We start from the raw sequence: 27,854 nt of genomic DNA on the forward strand, positions 1-27,854 counted from the left end.
AAGCCACCAGTGTCGATACTCTTTTTAATATTTATACTATATCTGTACATGAACGATGACTGATGTCTCTTAGATCCGTTTGAAAGTGATGGACTCGCGGTAACAAAACTGTGTTGAAGACTTAAAAGTTTTTTAAAAAAATACCTCGAGGGTTTAAAAGTGTTCGAAAGGAATGACGCGTTATTCACAAGTGTGCTTGTTGATCGGAAATCTTCTGGAACGTGGAGAGAAAAGTTGCGGCGCCGACATCAGCAGTTGATTCCCAGACCGGTCCAGTGGTCCGGCACCATCAGGAAGTACTTGTCCATGGCCTCGCAGAAGCGAGTGCGGTAAAGATCTGGAGAGACCACGGTCGGCATCTTACCTGAGGATGGGGGGGCGGGGTCAAAGAAGACTTAGAAAACTTAGCCACACTTGTCCTTCCTTGTAAAAATTTTTAAAGTCTTTATTTTGAAGCTGCAATAAGGTGGATCAAACTAATTTGTTTTATAGCTCCCTCCAGTGTTAGAAGAGTGTAATTGCACCTGAAAAATGTTTGCTTGAATAAAAAAAAAAAATTGTTTGAACACATTTAAATAAAAATAAATTCTTTGATCGTAGTTTTACGTTTGCTCAACATTATGACTTGGATATTTTTTAAGAAGCTTTTTGTTTAACTGGGGTAAAATGTTTTTGGGTGATTTTTTATTTATTTTAAATGAATGAAAAAACGACTTCAAAACCTTTTTCACTTATTGCTTTGATTAAAGTAACTTTTTAAAATGAAGAAAAACCTGCATATATTTGTTTATAAAAAAAAGAAGGCTCTGTTTGTTTACTCTTAAAAAAGTACTTGCCGACGTGATGGAAATAAAAACAAATTCCGTCTCCAACCCACCACCATAAAGTACTTTGTTCTACTTCATCAGTATAATTTAAATAATAACTCCTGCGTCGTAACTGAATCTTCACAAACCATCTTAAAGTTCCTAATATTCGTCTCGCTTTAAATACTTTCCCGAAAAGAGACCATTAAAATAGATCTTAATTCTGATTTGACCTCACCTTGACCTCCCAAGATCCCCGTGTATTTGACGACCATCTCGATTTTTTTGTCCCACGTAAACGTCCGGATGTAATCTGTGAATCGAGGAGACGGTGAATCACGATCTTCACGACCTTGAATCTTCGTCACTCACCGATGATCCCGACCACCAGCTGATCCGTGGCGTCGTCTCGTCCCACCAGCAGCGAGTAGTCGATGATGAAGTGGCTGGACAGGAAGTAGGCGTCGCTGTGGATGGCGGCCCGAAGCACCGACTTGCAGTGCGAGCGGATGTAAAGCGGGTTGTCGTGGATCAACTTCAGGAGGTTCTCGTCCAGCAGAACCACCTCGCAGCTCTCCTTGCCCGTCTCCGTCTTCACGTTACGGTTCCTCAGAGAACCTTTCAGGTCGAACACCTGCGCCATCTTCCTCCCGTAGAACAGGTTCTCCATCACCAGCAGGTCCAGCTTCTTCTCCGTGTTGTTCTGGGAGTTCTTGTAACCGATCCGGTAAACTCCCAGAATCTTGGCCAGAGCCGTCGGCCTCTGAGAGGAAGATGGAAACTTTAGCGACAGTATTTTCAAACACAGATTATTCTACTGTGTGAATAAATCTTCACTATATTCACACTACAATATACTGGCCGTCAAAGCGCTTTCTGACCCTGGTCTAGAAAGGCGCTATATAAATAGAGATTATATTATATTATACATTCATCTCCCGATATAATTGAATACGATATATTCATCTCACCATACAATATATTAATTTCACAATACAGTACATTAATATCACGATACGATATATTATCTCACAAAATGATATATTCAGCTCGCGATACGATATATTAATCTCACTATACGATATATTAATTTCACAATACAGTACATTAATATCACGATACGATATATTATCTCACAAAATGATATATTCAGCTCGCGATACGATATATTAATCTCACTATACGATATATATTCAACTTGCGATACAATATATTAATCTCACTATACGATATATATTCAACTTGCGATACGATATATTAATCTCACTATACGATATATATTCATCTTGCGATACAATATATTAATCTCACTATACGATATATATTCAACTTGCGATACGATATATTAATCTCACTATACGATATATATTCATCTTGCGATACAATATATTAATCTCACTATACGATATATATTCATCTTGCGATACAATATATTAATCTCACTATACGATATATATTCAGCTCGCGATACAATATATTAATCTCACTATACAATATATATTCAGCTCGCGATACAATATATTAATCTCACTATACAATATATATTCATCTTGCGATACAATATATTAATCTCACTATACGATATATATTCATCTTGCGATACAATATATTAATCTCACTATACGATATATATTCATCTTGCGATACAATATATTAATCTCACTATACGATATATATTCATCTTGCGATACAATATATTAATCTCACTATACGATATATATTCATCTTGCGATACAATATATTAATCTCACTATACGATATATATTCATCTTGCGATACAATATATTAATCTCACTATACGATATATATTCATCTTGCGATACAATATATTAATCTCACTATACGATATATATTCATCTTGCGATACAATATATTAATCTCACTATACGATATATATTCATCTTGCGATACAATATATTAATCTCACTATACGATATATATTCATCTTGCGATACAATATATTAATCTCACTATACGATATATATTCATCTTGCGATACAATATATTAATCTCACTATACGATATATATTCATCTTGCGATACAATATATTAATCTCACTATACGATATATATTCATCTTGCGATACAATATATTAATCTCACTATACGATATATATTCATCTTGCGATACAATATATTAATCTCACTATACGATATATATTCATCTTGCGATACAATATATTAATCTCACTATACGATATATATTCATCTTGCGATATAATATATTAATCTCACTATACGATATATATTCATCTTGCGATACAATATATTAATCTCACTATACGATATATATTCATCTTGCGATACAATATATTAATCTCACTATACGATATATATTCATCTTGCGATACAATATATTAATCTCACTATACGATATATATTCATCTTGCGATACAATATATTAATCTCACTATACGATATATATTCATCTTGCGATACAATATATTAATCTCACTATACGATATATATTCATCTTGCGATACAATATATTAATCTCACTATACGATATATATTCATCTTGCGATACAATATATTAATCTCACTATACGATATATATTCATCTTGCGATACAATATATTAATCTCACTATACGATATATATTCATCTTGCGATACAATATATTAATCTCACTATACGATATATATTCATCTTGCGATACGATATATTAATCTCACTATACGATATATATTCAGCTCGCGATACGATATATTAATCTCACTATACGATATATTAATCTCATGATGCGATATATTAATCTCACTATAAGATATATTAATCTCATGATACGATATATTAATCTCATGATACGATATATTAATATCACTATACGATATATTAATCTCATGATACGATATATTAATCTCACTATACGATATATTTAGCTCGCTATACGATATATTAATCTCATGATACGATATATTCAGCTCGCTATACGATATATTAATCTCATGATACGATATATTAATATCACTATACGATATATTAATCTCATGATACGATATATTAATCTCATGATACGATATATTAATCTCATGATACGATATATTCAGCTCGCTATACGATATATTAATCTCATGATACGATATATTCAGCTCGCTATACGATATATTAATCTCATGATACGATATATTAATATCACTATACGATATATTAATCTCATGATACGATATATTAATCTCATGATACGATATATTCAGCTCGCTATACGATATATTAATCTCATGATACGATATATTAATCTCATGATACGATATATTCAGCTCGCTATACGATATATTAATCTCATGATACGATATATTAATCTCATGATACGATATATTAATCTCATGATACGATATATTAATCTCATGATACGATATATTAATCTCATGATACGATATATTAATCTCATGATACGATATATTCAGCTCGCTATACGATATATTAATCTCATGATACGATATATTAATCTCATGATACGATATATTAATCTCATGATACGATATATTAATCTCATGATACGATATATTAATCTCATGATACGATATATTCAGCTCGCTATACGATATATTAATCTCATGATACGATATATTAATCTCATGATACGATATATTAATCTCATGATACGATATATTAATCTCATGATACGATATATTAATCTCATGATACGATATATTCAGCTCGCTATACGATATATTCAGCTGATACAAGCAGAATAAAAACATAAGGAGCAGAGATAATTTAAGGATTTGAAGTGCTCCTTATAGTCAGAAAACTACGGTAAAATGTATCGAAAATGTAAATACTAACTTTCTGCTGCACGGCTCCGGTGATGTAGGTAAAGTAATGCGGGGCAAAGTCCAGGAAGGACTGGACCTCTAGCCTTGGCATCTGCTTCAGAATAAAGCGATCATCTGAGGGTGAAACACAATCATCAGTATTTTGAATTATCGCCGAGTCAGCGTCTGTGTGGACCTTCTGTGGCGTAGAAAACGGCTCCTGACTTCCCTCCTCTGGCCTGCCAGTTCACGCAGTGGGAGAGCGAGCGGATGAAGTCCTCCTCCGTGCTCTCCATGATCTCCTCGCGCATCTTGTGGAACTCCTCGGCGTAGTAGATCCGGCAGTAGAACTTGGCGTTGGCGTCGGAGAACTCTGCAGAAGAAGAAGAAGAAGATGGAGAGAGCGTGAGAACGAAGTCACGGCCGAGACTTTCTCGAGTTCTGGAGACTGACGCAGCTCGATGTGAGGGTTCTGCGTGACTTTCTTCTGCTTGTCCGTCAGGTCAGCGTCTTCTGCGGAGATAACGGGAGACATTGAAGTGACCACAGAGAGAGTCATGTGACCACAGAGAGAGTCATGTGACCACAGAGAGAGTCATGTGACCACGGAGAGAGTCATGTGACTGCAGGACGTACTGAGCGGATCCGTGTCCATGCTGCTGCGACTCGGCTGCGAAGACGCCGACTCGCTGGGTCTGGCTGGACTGCTCTTGGCGCTGCAGAGAAGAAAAAAATGTGTCATGTGACCTGATCCTAGTTTGAACCGTTGTTCGTGATCCGAACTCAAAATCTGCTTCGTGACTTTTTTAACTCCGTCATCAAGCTGTGACAGCGGTTCCCGAAGTAGTTCCCATGCGCGCCCCCTTGAGGCGGCGTAATGCAATAACAATGAAAACAAGAACGGTGACAATATTAAATAAATTAATGTTATATTATTTAAAGGGATTAATTATTTTGTTTACCAATTCCATTAATAATGTGTAAATGATCTGTAATTTTTACACTTTGATATACTTATTAAAGTAAAAAATACTTTTCCGAGACATTTTTATTTGTTCAGGCTTTTCCTTGATTTTCTGGAACTCCTGTTGTGTTATCAGTTTTATCTTGACCTTTAAAGGATATACTTAATTGAATATTGTTCTGATTGTTTAAGCGCTTTGTGACCCTGGTCTGGAAAAGCTGAAAAGCGCTATATAAATAAAAATTACTTACTTACTTACTATTTATTAATGATCAGCCTTTTATATCCAGTATAAAAGTGTATGACTGATAATGCAAACATGTATAAATTACATTTTTAAGGCTAGGAATTAAAACTCATTTCACTTTCACTTCACTTTCTGTATTTTTTGTCTTACTAAAATGCCATTTCACTTTTTTAAAATACTTCCTAAACATTATTTTAGATGAGACTATAGAAAACAATTGTTTACGCACTAAAGTACTTTTGTTTTAAGAACTGCTGAGCATGCACTTCCTGTTAGACAGGATGCTACTGTCAAATGTGCATAAAACCCAAAAGTGATTTATTCTGTACTTTTCCGTCATCAGAATCAGGTCTCAGTATATATTTAGTCGACGAAAATGCATTTCATCACAATTTTAATCGGTCATCTATAGCGTCATTTAGCTAAGTTTATATATTTACACATTTAAATCTGTACAGATCTGTGTAATATTATATAACCACCATTATTTTTTATATTTTTTAAATAATACTAAGAGATATATTTTTTTTCTTTCAAGGGTCAAGGTTGAGGTTGTGTATCTGACAATTCTTGGTTATCCTTGAAACACTTTTTTTTTTTAAATGATTAAAACAAAACAACAACAACTGTTCAAATTTAAAAAGGAAATACTAGGAGCTCATAAATTGCAAATAAAAAGTGTAAACTAGTACATTCCAGCCAAAATAAAACACCCTTCAATATAGGTCGTGTGTCCACCTGACTCCCGGCGACTCCTCCACTCCTGCGTTGGAAACCTTGGAAAGTTCCTCCAGCGACGTCTTGTACTCTTTGCAGCTGCAAGTGAACGGGATTAAAGCCATGAAGGAAGCGGAGAAAGATCTCCGAGGATCACCTGAGAGCGAAGGCGATGATGGAACTCGGCTCTTTCTCGCACACGGCGATGGGAACGCGTTCGTGCTCCTGCATCAGGTAGTGTTTGTCTGGATCGCTGCGACACACACACACACACACACACACACATGACCCTTGACATCTCCGAGACTTCGGGGTGAAGAGTGCAACAACTCACAAGGGGAAGGGGATGGGGTTGAAGCTGTTCCCTGGCAGGAAGTTGGCGAGTATGGCTTTCATGGTGGACTTCTCCTTCACCTGACTGTCGGTGGAGCCCAGCAGGTGTCCGTCGAAAACGTCTTGAGATCAGAAAACTCTTCAGTCAACACAGCCCTGGTATGATTGACAGGTGGTGTGAGTTCTTACCCTCCGGGAGGCTGACAGAGTCCTGCTCTGTGAAGGAAGGACACGGCGTCATTGGCTCGGCTCCCAGCTCCCCAGGGGAAGGCAGCAGGGAGGAGGAGGTTGATGGCATCGTGTTCAGGTAGCGATCCTCTGTCAGGGAGGAGAGTATTTGAAATCATCAGAGGAACTTATCAAACTTGAGTTCATGACTTTTTATTTATTATTATTAATGTTACACAAAGCCGTCTTGATGCCTTACGATCATTTATCTGATCATTATGTAAGTAAGTAAGTAAGTAATTTTTATTTATATAGCGCTTTTCCAGACCAGGGTCACAAAGCGCTTAAACAATCAAAACAATATTCAATAAAGTATATACTTTAAAGATCAAGATAAAACTGATAACACAACAGGAGTTCCAGAAAATCAAGGAAAAGCCTGAACAAATAAAAACGTCTTAAGATGTTTCTTAAAGGAGTCAGTAGATCATCAAGTGCAAAGAGAGAGGAGGATAGTTCCAAAGCTTATGTGCGTCATGTGATTATTTATTACAGTCATGTGATCATTAAATATATATATTTTTAATGGTAGCAGTTGGCGATTATTTTGTTTTAATTTAAAACATATTTTTGTTCCAAACTCTTTCTTCTAATTGAAATTAACCTTTTTTTTTAATTTCCAGTAATCCCAATTAAAATCCTGCATGTCAGAGTCAATTTTATTTTATATTTAATTTGATTAAATTACAAATAAAATTCTAAATTCTGCACAAGCGTGAAGAAGCACGACTCACCTTTATCGCCATTCTGAACCACAGGAGAAGAGTTCCGCGGCGAGGAGTCGAGAGTGCTCTGTCGTCATTTCACAACCAGAGATGTTAAACATCAACCCGTTGATGATTAAAGCTGTTATTTCTGCTCACCTTGCTCTCGTCGCTGGTGGTTTGTCGGTGTCTGCCGGGGCTGGGCGGCACCGACAGACGCTTCCTTCCCTTCTCCTGCTGGAATAGATCTTGCAGCCTGAAAAAAACAAACAAAAAGAAAACGTGAGTTCAATCCTTCAAATCCACTGACATCTGGGATCCAAACCTGTTGTTCCAGGACTGCAGCATCTCACAGAGACTCTGCTTCTTCATCACCAGAGACTCCAGCACCGTCTGCAGCTGCTGCGGCGAGTCCAGGACGCACGACTGCAGCCGCATCTGAAGCTTCTCGATCCAGCTCCGAAGCTCCGCCTCCTCCATCTGAAGGTCGACCGTCAGCAGCAGCAGCAGCGAAGGCGGCGCGACGTCAATCGAAACTTACGTCTTTCTGGGCGAACAGGTCCTCCATCTTCTCCTCGCGCGTCTTGCTGAAGGTGTCCGTCTTCAGGGAGGTGAGGCGGTCGTCGATGGCCACGTACACCTGAGACAATCTGACGCAGGAATGTTAAGAAGTAAGTCACGTGAAATAGAACTTCAAAGAATCCACATTTTACTTCTGAGAGAAGTCCTTCAGGTCCTGCTGGAGGTTGCTCTTGCACGGACCCAAGTTCCTGATGAAGATCTTCGGTCGAGGAAGGCAAATCTCCAGCAGCCTCACGGAAATATAACTGAAGAAATAATACCATCAAGAAGTGAAAACTTTAAAATATATTTTTCCGAGGTGGACAACCTGAAGGACGCCACCATCTGGTTGTAGGAGAAGTACTGGTGGTAATCTTTGTGGATGGAGTGACCGCAGGGCTCGGCGTTGGCTCTCCTGGTGTACTGGTGGCCGTAGAAGCGAAGCTCAAGGTACTTGGCGAAGGACATGGCCCACGAGTCGTTAGAGAGCGGGACCACCGGGGTCACCTGGAGATAAGGTTAAAGAGCAATTGATTTGGAGGTCAGAGGCAGGTGAAGAAAAGTACACACTGGTAAAGTGAGTGAGTGGATACCTCTGCCAAGGAGCTAATTTCTCATGACTTAACAAAACAAAAGGGATGTATTTTGTGGATTGTTGTATTGTAAGCAGCAGCAGTGAGAAGCCATACAAGTAAATGATGAAACCTTCAAAACCTTCTTGGATCCATATGGAACTACAGAACAAAATATGGTCGCTTCTAATTTAGTTTGTTCATGAGCAATCCTGAAATAAACTAATGCCACCAAAAAAAACAAGAAACCGCTGACAAATTAATAAAATTCAACCTTGTATGTAATTTAAACATTTTTCCCCAAAATATGAACTCTCAAATTTGGTTATTGAAAATCTAGAAAACAGATGACGGAAATAAATCTTGTCAACAGTATAATATTTAAAGAAAATGTATGTTTTTAATTTAAAATATTAAAATATATATTTTTAAGTTGCCTTTTTTGAGGAAATTTTGTGCAAAAAATAATTTGAGAAAAATAAAAGTTTTCCACATTTTTCACTGCTCATGATTATTATACAATACTCTAATGAACAAGTTGACAAAAGTTTTCATTAAAAAAAAGGGGCTTATTTGTTGTTTCCGAGAATTCGATTTTCATTGTCTGTTAACAAAATAACTAAAAGAGATAATGAACAGATTTGAGTGAAGAAACGATGATGAGACAAGTTGATTACATTTATGTGTGTTTACCATCTGGATCCACAAATCTTTTGAAGGATTTGTCACTTCCTGTCAGGAGAAAGCTACAGTTTTGGCGATATTGTGCAAGAGTTTTACTCTACTGCCACCTTCTGTCCCATTGAAATCAATTGATCATAAATGAAAAAATTCAAATGATAAAGATAAAATAAATGTAGGAAAATAATAATAATAATGTTGGGTAATAAAACAAGTGGGCAGCATATCATAGTTTAAAAAAGACATCATTAAACCTGTTACCATTGTAGTATTTTCTCCCTCCAACACTGACCTGTTTGCAGATGCGGCACCAGGAGTAGTTGAGGATGGTGTGCTGGTAACCAGGTACCGGGGAGTCCAGCTCCTTCAACACAATCTGCACACAACCGTTGCCGTGCACGAAGCGCCTGATGTGGTGAACCATGGGGGTCTCACAGAAAATGCTGGGACACTGGTAAGACGAGCTGAAGACAGAAGACCATGTTGATTCTGATCACATGTTGTTTGTTTGTTTTTTTTCTTACCGGAAACAGTATCTCTCCAGGAAAACCCCGAGCGACAGATCGTTCTTGCCATAAAACTCCATCGTGACGATCCTGCAATGAAACAAAAATGACGACTGAACCTTCAAGATTCTTGTGAATGTTGGCATGAAGAAGAAGAAAGAAGTGACGTCTCTAAACGCGTGTCATTACCAGGGGCTGACACAAGGGTTTGGTGCGTTGCTGGATTGAGCAGAACAGCTGCTGAAGAGAACACACAGTCTCTGATGGTTGATCGGGTTGAGACAGTCCAGCTGTGGAGGGAAACCAGAAAAACATCCTGAATTAAAAAATAATACACAAGTTTGTTGAAGGTGTGGTTCATTATTATTTATTTCAATTATGTTAGAAAGTTAGGGAGTTAATAGAGCAAGTAAGTAATTAAGTATATCAGTGCCATCGGAATATTGAATGGTTGAGTTTAATATTTCAATTTTATTTTTTTTAAACATTAGAAATAAAGGAACTTCATTAATCATTTTGGATTGAAAGGTTGAATGAGTTTTCATTGAATAAAAACATTTGAATATTAAAAAAAAATATTAATTGTTTTTTAAACATATAGGGATTGAAAATTTAAATACAATAATTAGAAAATTAATTGACTGAATTAAATATCTTTTATTCTTAGCCTTTAAGATAATTTAAACATACAGTTTGAAACTTTCAATCACGGGTCGCCCAGATGATCACATGGCGATGCAGAACTGTGAATTTAAAAGGCTACGAATCGAAAAATATGGAATTTTAAAAATGTGTTTTTGAATTATTGGAATTAATTTATCAAATATATATTTAAAAAACCTGTTAATTTTGAAAAAAATACATTTTTAATGTAATTAAATCTACATAGAAATAATTGTTAATTAAATTATTTAGTTAAACAAAAAAAACCTAATATATATATACATTTATAAATATGATTATATCAAATTATTCAAAAATATTATTAAATGCTTAATGCCAATGCTTAATTAACCAACATTATTTTACAATGTTAAATTCAAGCAGTTAATGTTCTGCTGACACTGATATGCTTCTATAGAAGCAAGAAAAACAAAGAGACTCGTCAGACTAAAGATAAAAACTAAAAAAAGATGCCACAGGAAGTGAGAATCTGTCGTCTCACCTTCGGCGCCCAGCTTATGTCGTTCTGCTTGTTCGGCTTCTCTTCTTCACTGTCGGCTTTAACCGGATGCTTCCCCGTCTGGTCTTCGCCTCTGCTGTGCCCGTTGGTGAGACTCTGGGCGCTGGTGCTGCTGAAGGGGTCGCCCGCCTCCCGTCGGATCCGCCCGCCCTTCGCCCGGTACTCGGCGAGCATCTTGGCCAGATCCTGGCTGCTGCTCAGCTGGTCCACGATGCGGGTGCTGGTCAGGCTGTGACAGGGCAGGACGTCGACGGGCTTCTGTTTGACGCCGCCGTTGATCTGGCAGCTGATCAAGGAGGAAGGAGGAGAGTCCTTGAGGAGGAGACGCTTGCGCCGGCCGTCCAGCTCCTTGAAGTCTTTGTTCAGCAGCAGAGATAAGTAGATCTAAAACAGACGAGGATAGGCATTATATAAATATTGATACACCTAAATATCAGCGTTTACTATTTCACGATACTGTATCAATATTAAACAGCATTGCATTTTTTTTCTTTTTAATTTTCTAGCTTTCAAATCACATTTAATTTTTATCATAGTACTTTTATGGTCCGAATATTTTAATAAAGTGTGTATAAAATACAATAATGAGATTTTAATTTCCAATAATCATAAAAATATTGATGTAGTTTGTTAATTTTTGTGTTTTGATTAAACTTCCGTCATTACATCCTTTGCAGCTAAAGGAGCAATGAGAAATTCACCAAGATCCTAGTGATGACTGAGGACAAGAGGATACAGTCGACTCCAGCAACTTTTAAAGCTGATGTTTGAACATATTTTAGTTTCAAAACAAATGAAATCAGTTACGACTTCGTCAAGAGTCATGTGGTCTGTAAATTCTGCGACACCAGAGTCAAGTACTCGACAATACTATAAATATATCCTTGTTACAGTATCACAATATATTGTGTCATTACCACTGTATCGTGATACGCATCGTATCTCCAGATTCTTGCCAATAAACACCCGTATTATAGAGCAACAGATTAAGAAACAACTAGAAGCACCTCCTCAGGGAAGTAGTCTCGGCTCGGGCAGTGCATCCCGACAGGCGTCAGGAGAAACGGTAGCTTGAAGGTGATGAAGGGCGAGATGCAGAGGATGATGTCCTTCAGCTCCTGCTTGAAGACGACGGCGAGGGACTCGAGGCGGTCGTCAGAAGACGCCACCTGCTCCGCCACGAACAGACCCGTGTCGTCCTGCAGAGGATCGCGGAACAACCGGGGAGTCGGCGTCACGGAACCGTCCTCCTCCTGCGCGCCCATGGACCCGTCCCTCGCCTCCTCCTTCTCCGTCGACGTGTCGATTTGCAGGTCCTCCTGGAGGAGGAACGGAGGGGAGACCAGCAGAGACGGGTCTGGGAGGCTGGAGAACGGCGAGACGGTTAAAGACTCGGAGGATTCCTCGGATTGCACAGAGGACAGTTTTGGCTTCTGCTTGTCTTCGAACAGAGACTCGTGGGAAAATCCTTCGTCTCTGAGGGGCGCCACCATCATGGGGTCGTCGGCTTCTGTGGCGTCCGTGAGCGTGTCTTGCTCTCCTTCGTTGTCCTCCACCGTTAACGTGCTCTCCAGCAGACAGGGGAGGGAGGAGGACTGGGTGAGACTGGGGGGCATGGCGAACTCGTCCATGAGGAAGGAGATCTCCAGCTGCGAGTGATACGCCACACACAGCATCAGCATCAGGATCTCCTTCACTCGGGCCAGCTCGTACTCCGAGGCTCCGCGGAGCTTGATGGAACATCCCAGATGAGGAGCGCAGCCCTCGAAGAACATCAGGGTCTTCACGTCGTCTGGAAGGAAAAAACGTTTTACTTTTGGATCTTAAAGAATAGACGAGCGGCTCACCGTTAGCGAGAGTGAACGGCTGCATGAAGAACTTGTTGCAGGTCCCGAGACGAGGTTTGGTCAGGAGCTGGTCCATGGACATCACCAAGTCCCCCTGGGTCATCCGGCTCACCCGGTACAGAACTTGCTACAAATTGAAATGTGGTAAATCATGAGATAATCGATAAGACGATACAAATATGAGAGACGATTGAAAAATGTAATTTATCGTTTCCATCGCCAATTTATAAGTTGAAGTGAGTTAATACTTGTAATTGTATTTATTATATAATAAAGGGAGAGCAGTGTCTATAGTATGTTGGACAGTATTTCAAGTTATTCTATGAAAATCTATATTGAGCAATATTGTTATCGTGATATAAAAACGTGCATAGCATTATAAAATATTTTTTCCATATAGACCATTCCTAGATAATAATACCAAGTATTCAGTGCATAAAAAAAAACATTTCTGTCCTAGCTTGTTGTTTAAGGTGCTGCCTAAAAAATTATTGGATATTTAGTGTCTTTCTGTTTGCAAAATTAAAAGAAATACTAAAAATTAGATAAGGTGATTCGATATTGGATGGATTACCATCTGGATCCACAAATATTTTGAAGAATAGTCACTCATCAGCATCGACACTAAATTGAAAATAACCAGTATTAACACTCTGACCATTATTATCAGCAACTTGACTTAATAATGAAAAAAAAAGCCACATTTTTGCAGCACAGAACCGGACACTTCTGACTGATATACTGACCGGTTTGACGTTGATGACCAGAGTGATGCCGTGTTCCAGCAGCATGTCCTGAGCGATCCGCGACACCGTCTTCTCCACCAACACCAGGTTCGGTCGGACATCCACGATGCGCTGGACGTAGTTTTTGAGAAACTCCCGCTCCTGCAGTAATTAAGACACTTCTTGTTTATACGGAAAAAAACTTTCGAAATATACAAATTAAACTTTAAAAAAAAATCAAAAACAATTTGAAAGCTCATAAATGTCATCACAGTGTGTGTATGTTTACAGTACAGTTAAAGAAATGATGGTTTCTTATAGTTCTAATAGTTAGTTTGGAGAACTTTACAATTATTTATGTTATGCGAGATAAAACTTTTTATTTTTAGCATGCATGGTCATGGAAGAAATCTGTCAAACAAACCGGATGCATTCACTGAATAGGAGCTACATGAGGAGAGAGTATTTATCAAGTTAGAGACTTTATTTTTCAACTGAGAAAAATCTCTAAACTTAGGAAAATGTTGTCGGAACATGATCTGGAGCTTGTAATCCATGCGTTTGTTTCTTCTCGTCTGGACTATTGTAACAGTTTGTTTTCATGTCTTAACAAGAAGGATCTGTCTCGCCTGCAGTTGATTCAGAACTCTGCAGCCAGAATTCTGACCCGCTCAAGTAGAAGAACTCACATTTCTCCGATCCTTAAAACTCTTCACTGGCTTCCAGTTTCTTTCAGGATCAACTTTAAAATTCTGGTTCTTACTTTCAGATCTATTCATGGTCAGGCTCCTCCTTACATCACTGATCTGATCCAGCCTTACACCCCAGCTCGGGCTCTGAGGTCTGTGGATCAGAATCTACTTATGGTTCCACGCACACGGTTCAGGACCAGAGGAGAGAAATCTTTTCAGGCTGTTGCTCCTAAGCTTTGGAACAATCTTCCTCTCTCTTTGCGCTTGATGGATCTTCTGACTCCTTTAAGAAACATCTTAAGACGTTTCTATTTGTTCAGACTTTTCCTTGAATTTCTCGAACTCCTGTGTTGTTCTCAGTATTATCTTGATCTTTAAAGTATGTACTTTTTTGAGTATTGTTTTGATTGTTTAAGCGCTTTGTGACCCTGGTCTCGAAAAGCGCTATATAAATAAATATTACTTACTTACTTACTTAGAAGGCAAGTGTGGTAAGTGTCACTCATAACCATACATTTATCCAAATTTAAAGTCCTACTACTCGGGCTTAAAAACTCCTGGACATTCATTTTAATTTGACAGAAAAAAATAAATAATAAAAGGCCAGTAGCTAAAGTTGATCAATTCAATGTCTCAGTTTACTTATTCACATAATTTTTGACTTATTATTATGGAATAAAGCCATTAAACTGTTATTATACACGCAAAAACGAAATTTAATGTTGGAAAAAGGGCAATTTAATTATACTTGGAAATACTCAACATTTATTCAGCCATGAAATAAAGATAAACAAAAGTGAATGCTTGAAACTGTAGTAAAAAATAAAATAAAAAATAAACTTCGGAGGCTTCTAATGAAACATTAGTCAAATAAAAAAGATATTCAACAACTAAAATATACAGTAGTTTGATCATGAATCTGTGATGGTAAATATAGAAGCTGTCGTCGTGAACACTGACTGACCTGCAGCACGATGGGGTCGATGCAGGTGAACTTGGTCTCCTCCCTGTACAGATACTCTATGGAACATTTCAGCAGCAGAATCTTAGGGTTCTTGATGTAGGCGTTCATCTGGAGACAAAGAAACACAAGGTTCTGTCATGTCTAAGCCTTGAAAGAACCGTTACTCTGTTAGTAATTCTCAAGATACATTTCCAAGTATGATCTGCAGGAATTTCATGTTCAATGTAAACAAACAAAAATCACTATATAGAATTGCATTTCTCTGATCTCTCTTCAACAATAGCGTCTTAAAAGATTTGTTCATCTGTTTCCTGGTTAACAGAGGGTGGGAAAGGTAAGAGTTATAATAAGTATTTTCTTTATTATTATTATTATTATTTTATTTTATTTATTTTTTTAACCTTTGATGATATAAAACTTACTCTGTGTATAGACTACTCATGGCTTATGCATGTAATAATTGACTGTTACAAATGTCTTTTGTCTAAAACTAATAAAGTTGTTTGAAAAAAACTTTTTTTAAGCATATTTTCTTTACAAAAAGATAATGACAAACCTTTTTGTGAGCGATGTTCTTGGTGCAAACAAATCCATTGACCATGCCAGAGTCAAACTTGCGACCTCCTGGAATCTGAAACACAATACGTAGCCATTAGTTGCCTGGTCTTGAATAAAAAGAAAATGTAATTGAACACACGTACCTTCTTCACGTGGACTAGTTGCCGTATGTCCATGTCGTCGTCACAGTTGCGGACATTGGGACGCACCGTCTGCACCACCTGACAGACGACTGGGACGATGATGTCCCTCCAGGAGAGGGACAGAGACTCACTGTACAGCAGCTGCTGCAGGAGCGCCATCATGTGGCTGTGGTTGGCAGAGCTGGACACAGGAGAACTTTTAATGTCTCCATCATTTAAAACCTACTGTGACATTCATTTTTAAATAAAATAATGTTTGTTTTAGTGCTTAGAAGTTGTTGTAAAACAGTAATAATAGCTTGATCAGCACTTACAGGAGCCTCTCCATGGCCTTCTTCTCTCCGTTCTCCTCCCTGAGCTGGTCCAGAGAGCTGTGGTGCCATCCCAGCGGCGTGAACAGCAGCTCTTTAGCCTTCTCCTCCACTCGCCGGTTAAAAAGAGACTCTGCGGGAAAAACAAATAATCGTGAAGAGTTCCAAACAGACGGAGAATTCTTACCTTTGATAAAGGCATCACTGATGACGATGTTCTGTCCTCCGTCCTCAGACACCAGGATTTCAGCTGTGCAACAAGAAAAAGTAAACAAACAGATGTCCTGATAACATTTAAAACAAATACAACCAATACATATGATTTAATTAATCAATAAATAAAGATTGAACATGTGATATTCGGCATGAATGTAAAAATGAATCTTGTTTTTTAAGGGATGCTGAGTTGATGTATTTGACACCTTGTCTGATGAAACACGAGTCAAATCCAAATGTGTTTTTCAACCCGTTTTCATCACAAATATTTAAAACACAAATAAAAAAACAGGGCTGTACAGCATATTATAATGTTAAACTACACAAGTGTATTCACACCATTTAAACATTGAATATAAACGATTTAACATTTATATATATATATATAGATATATATAAAAATATTTAGAAAAAATACAATAGAAACAACCATTTCATACCTAAATTATATTTAAAAAAAACTAGTATATGAATAAAATATTAACAAAAAATGTGTGTGTGAAAAAATATAAACTAGCATTTAATATGCACAGTTAATAAAATGTAAAAACAATGAAAATATAAATAAAGTATAGAAAACTCATTAATATATGAATAATAACGTTTTCTTACAGCTAAAAATGATAAAGAAACATTTAATATAGAAATAAATTGTTAAGTACAATAAAATAAATTAATACAATTTAATAATATATTTAACTTGTTTACTATAGTGGTTTTGTATAATCTATAAATATATAAAATCATATACATATAAAATTATCACTGCTATGTTATTTTCAAAACAATCTAAAGTTAAATCTCAAGACAGTTTCATTCGAAAACTGCTAAAAAAAAACCCTGTTGAAGTCAAAATGGCCGATGGAGGAAGAAGGTGCAGCAGAATATTGTGATCCAGAAGACCTTTTGTAAAAAAAAAACTATTGGCTTATAGTTTCCTTCCTCAGTACAAGGTCTCAAATAAAATGTCTTTGATGCATCAACATCCTGCAATTAATGCATATTCTTAGTAACATCTTATATTTGGTGTCAATAACAAGTAAGACGATCAACAGCTGCTGATAGGCTCTGATCAATATTGAACTACATGTTTAAGATTAGAGGTCAAACCAGTTCATCACAGACACAAGTGAGAGTCAAAGGCACCTTTCTGTTCAGAAGAAGCAGGCACGTGCGGGTATTTGGATTGTTTCTTAATGTGGAAATTCACATTGTTTTGCTCCATGTTGAGGTTGATGGAAGCAGCCGAGTCACTGTCCATCACCGACTGGAAACTGCTGACCGATGTCCTCTTGCTGGGGCTGCCAGAGTCTGGACACACAGGCAGTCAATGAGCAGCTGGAACCCTCCATCCAAAAGCGGGTCAGCAGTGTGTGAAGGGGCGGCGTGTGATACGTACTCAGCATTGTGTAATTCGTTTCATCAGCGAGCTGCTCCGTGTCGCTGTCATCGAATTTGATGTCTTTGAACCAGGACGGCTCAGAGTGTCCCTCCAGGGAGTTCAAGCTGTCGCTGTCTGGAGATGGCGTTTCCGAGAACTCTGTACTCTGGAGAGCAAACACAGACGCCGCGTCATCAGCAAACAGATCAATCCAAGGAACGGGATGTGGGGATTTAAATTCATGGAACAGCAAAGACCGAGACAGAAATGAAAGTCTTTACCTGTAAAGGTCGGTAGAGTGCATACTCGTCTCTGAAGAGTTGGTCGTGATGAGTGACACAGTCCAGCCAGCGACCGTCCACCAACGCTTGCCCGATGGCGATGGCGTGGGCCCTGCGTCGCACAGCAAAAACATCAAGGACAGAACGCAAAACTCTTCCTTCATCATTGACTTTTCATATGTGAAGTGTAACAAATACCTCGTCGAGATGGTGCCATTCCGAAGCAACCAGTTCACCAGTTCCTTTCCCACGATGCAGTTGGGGTACGTCCTGAGCCAGTATCTGTGGTCCTGGAACTCCATCCCTGTGCTGTTGTGACATATTTTCTTCCACAAGTCCTTCAACTGAGACAAGTCCTACAAGAACGACATGATCCATGTAAAATCCGATCAGATTAATGTTCCATGTTGACGAACCATAACCATGACAGTGATAATAAAGACAACATCCTTATCTTAGATAGATATTATGGTTGTCATAAATTATAAAGAAATTTTCCGATGGAGTGAATTGATGGATTTACTCTTAATCTATTACTATTTTGTTCGGCTCTAGCAGGAGTTGACATGCATATTTTAAATTAATGTAGACAATTCATATACCATCAGAAAGCAGAGACAAGTGGGAGTTTTAGTGAGGGTAAGAAAACCACCCGTATGTTCAGTCCCACCACACAAGCTCAAATAACAGCATATAACCATGCACACACACACACATTAATATCTCTGTTCTTTCACTGATGACGGCAAGTTGAAAAATAAAGGAATAAAATACAAGTGAGAGGTTAAAAAAGGAGAAAATTAAAGTCATTAATCAAGTTCAAAACAGCTGCAAATTCATCATATCAAAGACCTTTTATTTTCATGTTATAGTTATAGTTTGATGTAGTAAGTATGTAAAAACATCTGTTCACTTTTTTTATCTCTCTTATATTATAGAAGCTGTTATTTTTACAGACAAGAATCCATAAGATTATTAGCCAAGCAATAAATGATTGTAAAAACTGACATGAATACTAACTCATAGCACATATATTTATATTTATATACATTGATTCTACAGATAAGAGGATTTAATAAACCCAGGACACCAGTTATATGATACGAGAGAGCAAATACCAGAAGACTCTTCCTCTCCTCCTCGCTGTGGTCCAGTTTGCATCCACTCTTGGTCCCTGATATGGCTCGACTTGTCGGCGGACTCACAGAGGAGTTGTAGGAAGGCCCCATGGAGGCCCCGGCACGGTCCAGTGACAGATTGGTCACACTGGCCGACCTGTCCGGAGAGAAAAACTAATTATAATACAATTGAATTTAAATGAATCAGTTGATGCCACATTTCTATATTTAGGCGGGAAATGATCTCGTCAAGTGAACTTCATAAAGTGAATTATTTCACAACAAGTTAATTAATTGTCTCGACAGTTTTGTAAATTGAATCAGTAGCTTAATCTTGTCACTTTTCAATGATAGAATTTAAACATCACATGTACTCAGAATTCTCGTCGCAATAATCGACTGGACATCGTCACCAAAACTACACCCCAGTATAGCTAGAGCAGGAAAAAGTAGATATTTGAGTCACAAATGTAATTATCATGAAAAGTGGTTCCATTTTCTTACTTTACATATATAAGGCAAGTAATAAGTTAGTTAGCGTATAATACTGTAACACGTCTAATAGCAATATTTTATTCTGGTCATGCTATACATTCATTTAACAGTAACACCAACACAGAATTTGACAGAATCAACACATTTCTCTGATTCCTGTAGGCCAGGTCTGCATATTATGAAGGAATTTGATTAATTGATTGTTGATGTATTGATTTTAATTATTGTATCTTAACTTTTGAACTGTAACAATAAAAACCTTACATAAAATATCAATGCCCAGCACAACTTGAATAGACTATATAACAAATAATTCTAAATATTATACAGATTAGAGGGCAAACACACACATTTTATAATAATTAAGTTGGATTCTTTATAAATAAAAATTACTTACTTAATTACTTTACTTGTACTTTGAATATATTTACTGCCGCCTACTATAGAGTCAGTGTAAGCGTTTCTTTTTTCTAAATCGCAACCTCAGTGAATTAAAGATTACATGTTGATTTAAATTGTAAAGTTTATTTTTTATTTATGCATTTCTAAACATTTATTTATTTGTATTCAGTCTCTCCGTCCTCCGTCGTTCTATTGTTAGTTTGACGCACCTTTTTCTCGCCGGTGACTTCCCAATATCCTCCTGGAGAGTCGTCAACCTGGACAGGCCACTGCTCTGAGGCTCCTGGTGAATCATACTAAGAAACAAACCACACGACCACCTTAAGTTCCATGTCATCAGCAGGCATCAGTGACTTCATTAGAATCATATGAATATTGGGGCATGCAGAAAGTTCTATTCTCCTAATGAACAAAGGCGCGTTAGTCTTAGAAAGTTGTGGAGAAAACAAATTCAAAAAATATATATAATAAACCAACAGCAAGACTCACGTTTTTCTCATCCCAATGGGAGTTTTTCTAGGCCAGGAGAGAGGAAAGATATACACTTTGAGGCAGGTTGGCAGAGAAAATAAGCAGAGAGCATGCCGGACAAAAAAGAGATATTACTTTAAGCGCTGTTAAATGAATGACGTGCTCAAGCATTCATTTAATTAAGCAGCTTCTAGTGCGTGGTTGACGAAGACTGCCGAGTCTTTGTGATCCAAATCAGCCTCAAAATACTCTTACGGCGGACATTTATGAACTTGGTTATGTACAACAGAAATCTTTTGTTCTTCCAGATCACATGGTGGGTGTTAAGATCTTCACCAATATTAAATGTCTGTACAGAGTGTCACTTTATAGGCATAAACAAGTTGCTATGATTCAATTTAGGAGGATCAACCATGCACGTGGGGAGAGGAGGAAGCATGCGTCACACAACTACACAAGACTACTTTGAAGCAGCAGAGATGTTCAATCGCTCCTCTAAACACATGCACACTTTTAGCGCAAAAATAAAGGGAAACCCCAAGAAGAGGTGAGCCAGGGTGTCATAATTCAGAATCACCTCTTGAACACACATTTTTAAAGGATTTTAGTCAAATATTTGGTTGAATAAAACCAAGTTGCAGAGTCGTCAAATATTTGCCAGGGCTTCCCTTCACTTGTCTCTGTTAATACTACAAGTTTTTAGTCACTTTGGCATGAATCTAGAAGTTAATAATCAGATCAATCAGGAGATCATGCAGGAGTAACGAATAAAAAGCTCCGGGTTCTACCTCTGCCAGGCCAGGTCTTCCTCGAGAAAGATGTTGCGACTGGCCTTCCGCCCTCCCACGGGGGTCCGTGGTTCACTGGGCTCCAGCAGCGACACCGAGCAGGAGTCGGACAGCACGCTCAGGTCGTCGCCGATGGAGCCGGACTCTGCCGAGTGAGCGTAGCTGAGTGCGATCTTGCGGCAGTAGGTACACGCCCGAAGATCCCCTGGAGCCACAGGAGGGGAAGTGAAAGGTGATTAGGTCCACTTGTCATTTATCGTTGTTTTTGTTGTTCTCTTACATATTTTGTCGCACAAAAGATGTTGCATAAATCAGAAATCTTCCTCCTGATACGGTTTATTACCCAATAAAAATTTTAAACATTCTGAATTTTCCGAGAGACTCATTCTATTTTATTTAATATTGATTTGCAGGGAATACAAATTTGTCAAAAATAAAAAATATAAAAAATGTAAATAATAGTTGTAATCATAGCAATAACATTTTTTTTTGGCAACAACTTTTTAAAACTATTGTGTGTTTATAGTGGTCTCACAGTTTCATGTTTTTTTTTGCACACGATAACACATATTCTTGCTTGGCAAAGATCCTTGTCATCGATGAAACTGTTACAAACAGATGTTTTATTTGAACATAATCTTCAAAATAACCCCTGAACTTAGTGAGAGAGACCATTTACCGAACCCATCTTACTTATGGTGCCCAAGATGCTTTTCTACACACTGCTCTATTGAGTGACAGCTGATAAGTTGCTACAATACAGTACTTGCATTTTACATCTAATTTGAAATGAACAAAAAGTACTAGACTGCTGTGATTGGTTGCCTGGGCGGCAAAGCATTGCCATTAATGAGAAAGTTTTTGAGAGGGATGGCACCTCATATGCAATGTTGCCTCCAGCATTAAAATAAATGTTGTTCATTTAAACAAGTGATAACTTAAATGTTAAACTTTGTTTAATGCTACAGGTTTTCAGAACATAACCCCCGCTATAAATGGCTGATTTAAAATTTTCTTCTTAAAAGGGTTCAATCAAATGCGTCAATCAAGTAAGTGGAAGGAGCACCTTGACTACTCTTCGCTGTAATCAAAGGCATCGGCTGAGACCCGGGGGTTAAACGTCCACCTACCAGTGTAGCCCATAAACTTCCCAGGGATCTCCTGGTTGCAGCAGCGGCTGCAGAAGATCTGGCCACACAGTCTGCAGTGGTGGCGGCGCCGGAAGGTTGTGAACTTCTCGTTACAGTCGTAACACTCTTTACACTGGCTGTCTGGCATCCAGTACTGCTTCAGATCGCTGTCCTACACCAGGGAGAATCAAACCCACATGCAGGAGTGGATTAAAAGCAAAATGAGAGCAAAACAAATGGGCTCAAACATTACCTGACTTTTCCCCTCCATTATCTCTTTTAATCTCTTCAAAACAGTGCGAAGTTGCACCGCAGTTCGAGGGTCGTGGTTGCTCAGAGGTGTGTCGGACTTCCGGCTGCCATCTACGAACCAACCGTGACGACACACAAAATCAGAAACGTTTATTTATAAACCTTTTGTTGTCAAGAATGCAAAAATAAACCGTTTTTTTTTGTTGTTGTTGGGTTAGATGCACTCACACTTACCCTAAATTAAAACGGCAATGATTAGTGATGTGTGAGGAACAACCGAACCAAAAAAAAACGAATCAAACTCGCCTGCATGCATTCAAAAAAAATCAAAACAAGAAACGGTTAGAAAGAGCGAAAGCGTTTGCAGCAAACCACACAGATGCCTCACCTGGCCAATCCACTGTAATCAGAGAAGACATGAGAGCCAATGTTACAGCTTGTTAAGGAACATGCAATCACCATTTTCCCCACTTTATTTTTCATTACGTTTTCTCACACACATAAAGCTTCCATTAAGAATTAAGAATCCCACAAAAAATTAAGAAAAAACACTTTTTAAAATAGTACAAATTAAGTACAAAAAATACTCTGATGTCACTTAATAGAAATGAAAAATAATAATTATAATATTAATAATGATTAAATAAAATATGAACCAGAGCCAAAAAAAATACAGTTAAAAAACTAATAAAACCGAGAGTTGTATACACATAACAACAAACAACATAGCCAGCAATATTCTTGCATTTCCCCCCCGTGTTTCTGTATCCAATTTATTTTTAATATAAATTTAGTAGTTCTCGCCAACCTTAATAACCTCACTGCAAGTACGAGTTTTTTTTTAACCAAATTTAGATCAGCATTCACTATTTTTCTGTTTAATATTACCAATAAAAATGTTTCATTAATAGTTTTGAGCACATCTCTTTGATCCAAAATATATGTACTTCAAAAATACCGTATATACTTTTACACGAACTCCTGAAAAACGGTCTGTTCAGGAAAACACAAGCCAGCTTTGTGTTTTATTGCCCGAAATAAAATTATATAGCCAATAGGACTCAATCTTAGAAATGCATGTTCAGGCAAAATACTTCTGAGATAATCATCCACACCACACTATTCATTCTCTAATCAGTGGCTGCTGATTGGCTTTTTCGAACTTAAATTCAATCAACCACAATAAAACTTCAAAGGGAAAAAAAAAAAATCATATTTTGTTCATCAAATGAGATTCATCAGACACTTTTAATTAGCACAATAGGTAAAAGCATATAAACAGATCTACATGAAGTAAATAATAATAAGAAAATCACAATTGTCTTTTCGCCCGTCTGTACAAAACTAGGTGAGCGTCTTTACCTGAGGCAGAGGAAGTGCGTCGAAGCTGATCGGAATGTTGCTTTCTGTGTCTCGCTCCGTAAAGTGACGGCGTCGGACTGGTGGACCAGCTTCTCCTCTCCGACTGAGGAGAAGGGGACGGCTCATCTTGCTTTTCTGGAGTAGCCGATGGGGGACGTCCCTCTTCTGCACAGAGGGGAGCAATGATCCAAAAATATGAGCCATGGTTCATGAAGGTAAGACTTGATGTAACTTGTAAATAATGAACAAGATAACAAAAAAATAAATGTGATGAAATGTTATTTTAGTGATGAAGTCTACTTGACAATACTGTAGATCTTGACATCCAGATCCCTCTGGGATCAACTGGATTTTTTGGATGGAAAGTTGAGCACAAAGCATCTCGATCTTCACTTTAACACACTTGATGCATCTTTGCTTCTTTAGGACTGAGAGGTTTCATTTTCTAATGAAAATTGTGTCAAAGGTTAAATCATTTACAAACTTGCAGCAGCAGAAATAAATATTATCTCGTTGGAAAGATGATTTTTCATTTTGTTTATTTCATGAAGTGAAACTGAAGATGGTCAATATTAATAAAATTGACATTCTCTTCTTTTCTCCAACCAACAACATGTGGAATTTCCCTCAAATCTCATGCTCTATTCCTCTGAAAAAAAAAATACATGAAACTAACTTCTCTGAAACTCTCACAGGAAGTTGCTCACATCCTTTTTTTTGGTAACTTTGCTTTAGTAATGAGGACAAGTGAGGTTATGTGATCTCAAGAATGTATTAACGCCCAAGGGTGAAAAATTAATGAAGTGAATTTTACAGTAGAATCTACTGTCAAACTTTTTAAATTAGATCGTGTTGACAATCAAATTTCTACACAAACACAGAGAGAAATAGGTTTAAAAAGAAATCTCTTAAATGAACATTATTTAAAACATAAATTCTACAATAATCTTTTCCACTTTTGGTTGTAATTGTGGTTTCCACAGATCGAATAAAAATATAATACTAGAAAAGGAATTGCTTTTTAGGTTCAAATTTGGTTTCAGTTATAGTTTAAAAACGTAATCTTGTTAGGTTTTTGATATTAGGATGAAAATAGGTTGACAAAACCATTTGCACCGATTAAGCGAAAAGTCTGACCTTTGTTGTTGAAGCGAAACAAGTTGACGAAGGAGCTGTAGGCCGAGCGGAGAGGAGGATCATCCTGCTCGGGGGTGAGGGGTTTGAAGTGGGTCAGATGGGAAGGGCTGGCAGGTGATGTGGTCGGGGGCTCAGTGCTCCATTCTGTTGAAGAGGAAGATGAGGACTTGTCGTCGGCTGCCATGACACTCTTCCTCCTTCTGGAAAGAACGCAAATATTTTAGATTCACTCGGTAGGTTCTGGTGAGGGCTCTGCAAGTAAAAACCAACAAACCAATATGGTTTTATTAAAATTGTCTTGACCTCCCCCAAAGCGTAGTAACAAGGACTCTACTATATTTACTGAGACATAATGTGCACACATTTGTTGTGTGACCATTTCTAGGTAAAGATACATCATTTAAACAAACTTGCATTTTAAATGTAAAATTGTTTGTTTTATGTTACTCATAGGAAAGGTTGGTTAGGAAGGTTAGGTTTCTCCTAGTTGAAAAAAAACAAAACATAGTTTAATCTAGAAATACCTGTTTAAATACATTGTCATTTGATCACAAATGAATTAAAGTGATAATTTCAGAATGATTAGTATATAACCATTGGAAAGAGGTAAATTTAAATTGGTCTTTTTTCCACTGATAATAGGATAGGTAGTTCAAATAAAACACAGAATACCACAAATCTATTTCAACATTGCACTAGAACTATTAGTTGTTCACAGCAATATATCAACATACCCTTTAAATAAATTGGTTAAACTAACTTTAAAAAAAAAAAAAAATTAACAAACAATAGAGAAACGCAAACGTTCACAGCCTTTTTCTTTCCCAAGAGTACGTGGAATTAAAGTCATTTAAAAAAAAGCAATTCATGTTTTAGTAACAACATATTTAAAGACTTTTACCTACTTAAAAACAAGGGAATTTGACAAAGCTTAACTGGCTTTAAGGTGCATTTTACAATTAAGAATTCTGGAACACCTTTTGTTTTTTAATTGTTTAAGCGCTTTGTGACCCTGGTCTAGAAAGGCGCTTTACAAATAACCATTACTTCCTGACCTTTCGGTCGGATACTTGAACATAAACAGGGAAGAGACTTAAAGATGCTCGTCTTCTCCAATAAATTATCTACTGATTTGACATAACATTGATCACATTTGACATGTTTTCTTGTTGTTTATTGGGGTACAGTCTTACCCAACTCTTACTACTGACTTCCTTTTTTTTTTAAAACTTCAACAAAACAGCTGTTATTTGTTAGTCTGAAGCATTTATACCCTGAAGACAAACTCCCAAGTTCTTCTAAAACGAAAGAGCGACTTAAAAGCGAGAACATATGTTTATAAACTGTAGGAAACGAACGACACATAGAGCACGCGGATCATAAACAGAACTCATGAGGTGAAAAGTCGTGTGATCTGCTAGTTAAAGTCGGCTGATCTTATAAAAGTCACGTGAATACTTTGACCTTACATTGACACCACAGCTCGAGGGCGATCGATCTTTAAAGGAATAAATAAAAGTGTTTTATAAACTTACTCTTCGCTGTCAGGTTCACCATTTAATCGCAATCGTTCACAAATGGAAGTCGCATCCCAGTGAGTCCTTTTCCAGTCATGTGACCACAACAGGCCGCTGGACTATTTCCTGTATGTTTGACAGCTGAGCCGCTAGTCCTCACAGCAATATTACAGTTACATTAAAAGGGTCAACGTTTAGAATTAAACTTAAAATTATTATTAATTATCTTTTTTAAAAAAAACACAGCATCGACCATACCTATGTACTGTCACCAAAATTCACTTGAAAAAATACTGAAACAAACTGTCACCGTCATGAGTCATGATAAATAGTTACACACAATGTAAACGTTAACTTTCTTGACTATGTTTACACAAAAATAAAAACTCGCCCCACTATGACAGTAGTGTTGGTGTGTTAGCAAGACATGCTAACTAGCGGATTAGCCATAGCCGACCTTGTTCAATGGACGCCATTTGACGACCGTACAGAAGAAGACAACAATAGAAATGTTTAAATACCCATTGACTCAGGACTGCGACATCACTGTCGGAGCTTTTGAATCTTCCCCAAAAAAAAACTGTTGAACACAAGTGAGCAGAGTCGGCTGTGAGGAGCCAGACCAGGTGAATCGATCAGACGCAAGGCATCACCAGTCGAGCCCAGAAACGTCGTTCACGCATGAAAAACGATCTGTCACGCGAGATAAGATAATAAACAGCTTGTTTGATTCATTGAATTACAGTTGAAAACGATTTTAACTTTATTTAAACTGACGACTGGCGCATATTTATTTGTTTACTA

General features: G+C 37.5%; 1 protein-coding gene across 3 annotated transcripts; it reads right to left on the reverse strand.

The window, feature by feature from the left end:
* Positions 1-7: 7 nt before the first annotated feature.
* Positions 8-27,682, reverse strand: pikfyve (phosphoinositide kinase, FYVE finger containing). 3 transcript variants are annotated; one of them, XM_087803875.1, is made up of 42 exons: positions 27,572-27,682; positions 25,534-25,733; positions 24,397-24,561; positions 23,036-23,145; positions 22,783-22,954; positions 21,653-21,857; positions 20,883-20,909; positions 20,603-20,689; positions 19,497-19,653; positions 18,577-18,734; positions 18,379-18,490; positions 18,116-18,263; positions 17,863-18,027; positions 16,688-16,750; positions 16,504-16,633; positions 16,190-16,370; positions 16,045-16,119; positions 15,489-15,596; positions 13,854-13,994; positions 13,108-13,234; positions 12,268-13,052; positions 11,243-11,644; positions 10,267-10,367; positions 10,096-10,167; positions 9,864-10,035; positions 8,647-8,825; positions 8,471-8,584; positions 8,299-8,407; positions 8,083-8,237; positions 7,917-8,013; positions 7,788-7,845; positions 7,015-7,143; positions 6,827-6,947; positions 6,650-6,745; positions 6,514-6,591; positions 5,201-5,280; positions 5,018-5,077; positions 4,761-4,937; positions 4,596-4,699; positions 1,179-1,569; positions 1,045-1,119; positions 8-364 (listed from the first exon to the last, which is right to left on the reverse strand). In XM_087803875.1, exons 2-42 carry the CDS (start codon positions 25,715-25,717, stop codon positions 249-251), a joined length of 6,186 nt encoding a protein of 2,061 aa, XP_087660001.1. In that variant the 5' UTR covers positions 25,718-25,733; positions 27,572-27,682; the 3' UTR covers positions 8-248. The 3 variants fall into 3 exon arrangements, with proteins under 3 accessions (XP_087660001.1, XP_087660002.1, XP_087660003.1); XM_087803876.1 differs by lacking the exon at positions 27,572-27,682 and adding an exon at positions 27,069-27,218; XM_087803877.1 differs by lacking the exon at positions 20,883-20,909.
* Positions 27,683-27,854: the final 172 nt, after the last annotated feature.

Source organism: Callionymus lyra, chromosome 12 (genome assembly GCF_982586985.1).
Source record: "Callionymus lyra chromosome 12, fCalLyr1.hap1.1, whole genome shotgun sequence".
NCBI classification, from domain to species: domain Eukaryota; kingdom Metazoa; phylum Chordata; class Actinopteri; order Syngnathiformes; family Callionymidae; genus Callionymus; species Callionymus lyra.

Bases quoted from the DNA above. Each gene is read 5' to 3' on its own strand.
- pikfyve (XM_087803875.1), bottom strand. From the start codon at position 25,717: ATGGCAGCCGACGACAAGTCCTCATCTTCCTCTTCAACAGAATGGAGC. The intron at 20,910-21,652 runs GTAGAACCCGGA...CTCCTGGCCTAG, and splicing joins GAAGACCTGGCCTGGCAGAG to AAAAACTCCCATTGGGATGA. The intron at 6,948-7,014 runs GTAAGAACTCAC...TCTGATCTCAAG, and splicing joins CTCTGTCAGCCTCCCGGAGG to ACGTTTTCGACGGACACCTG.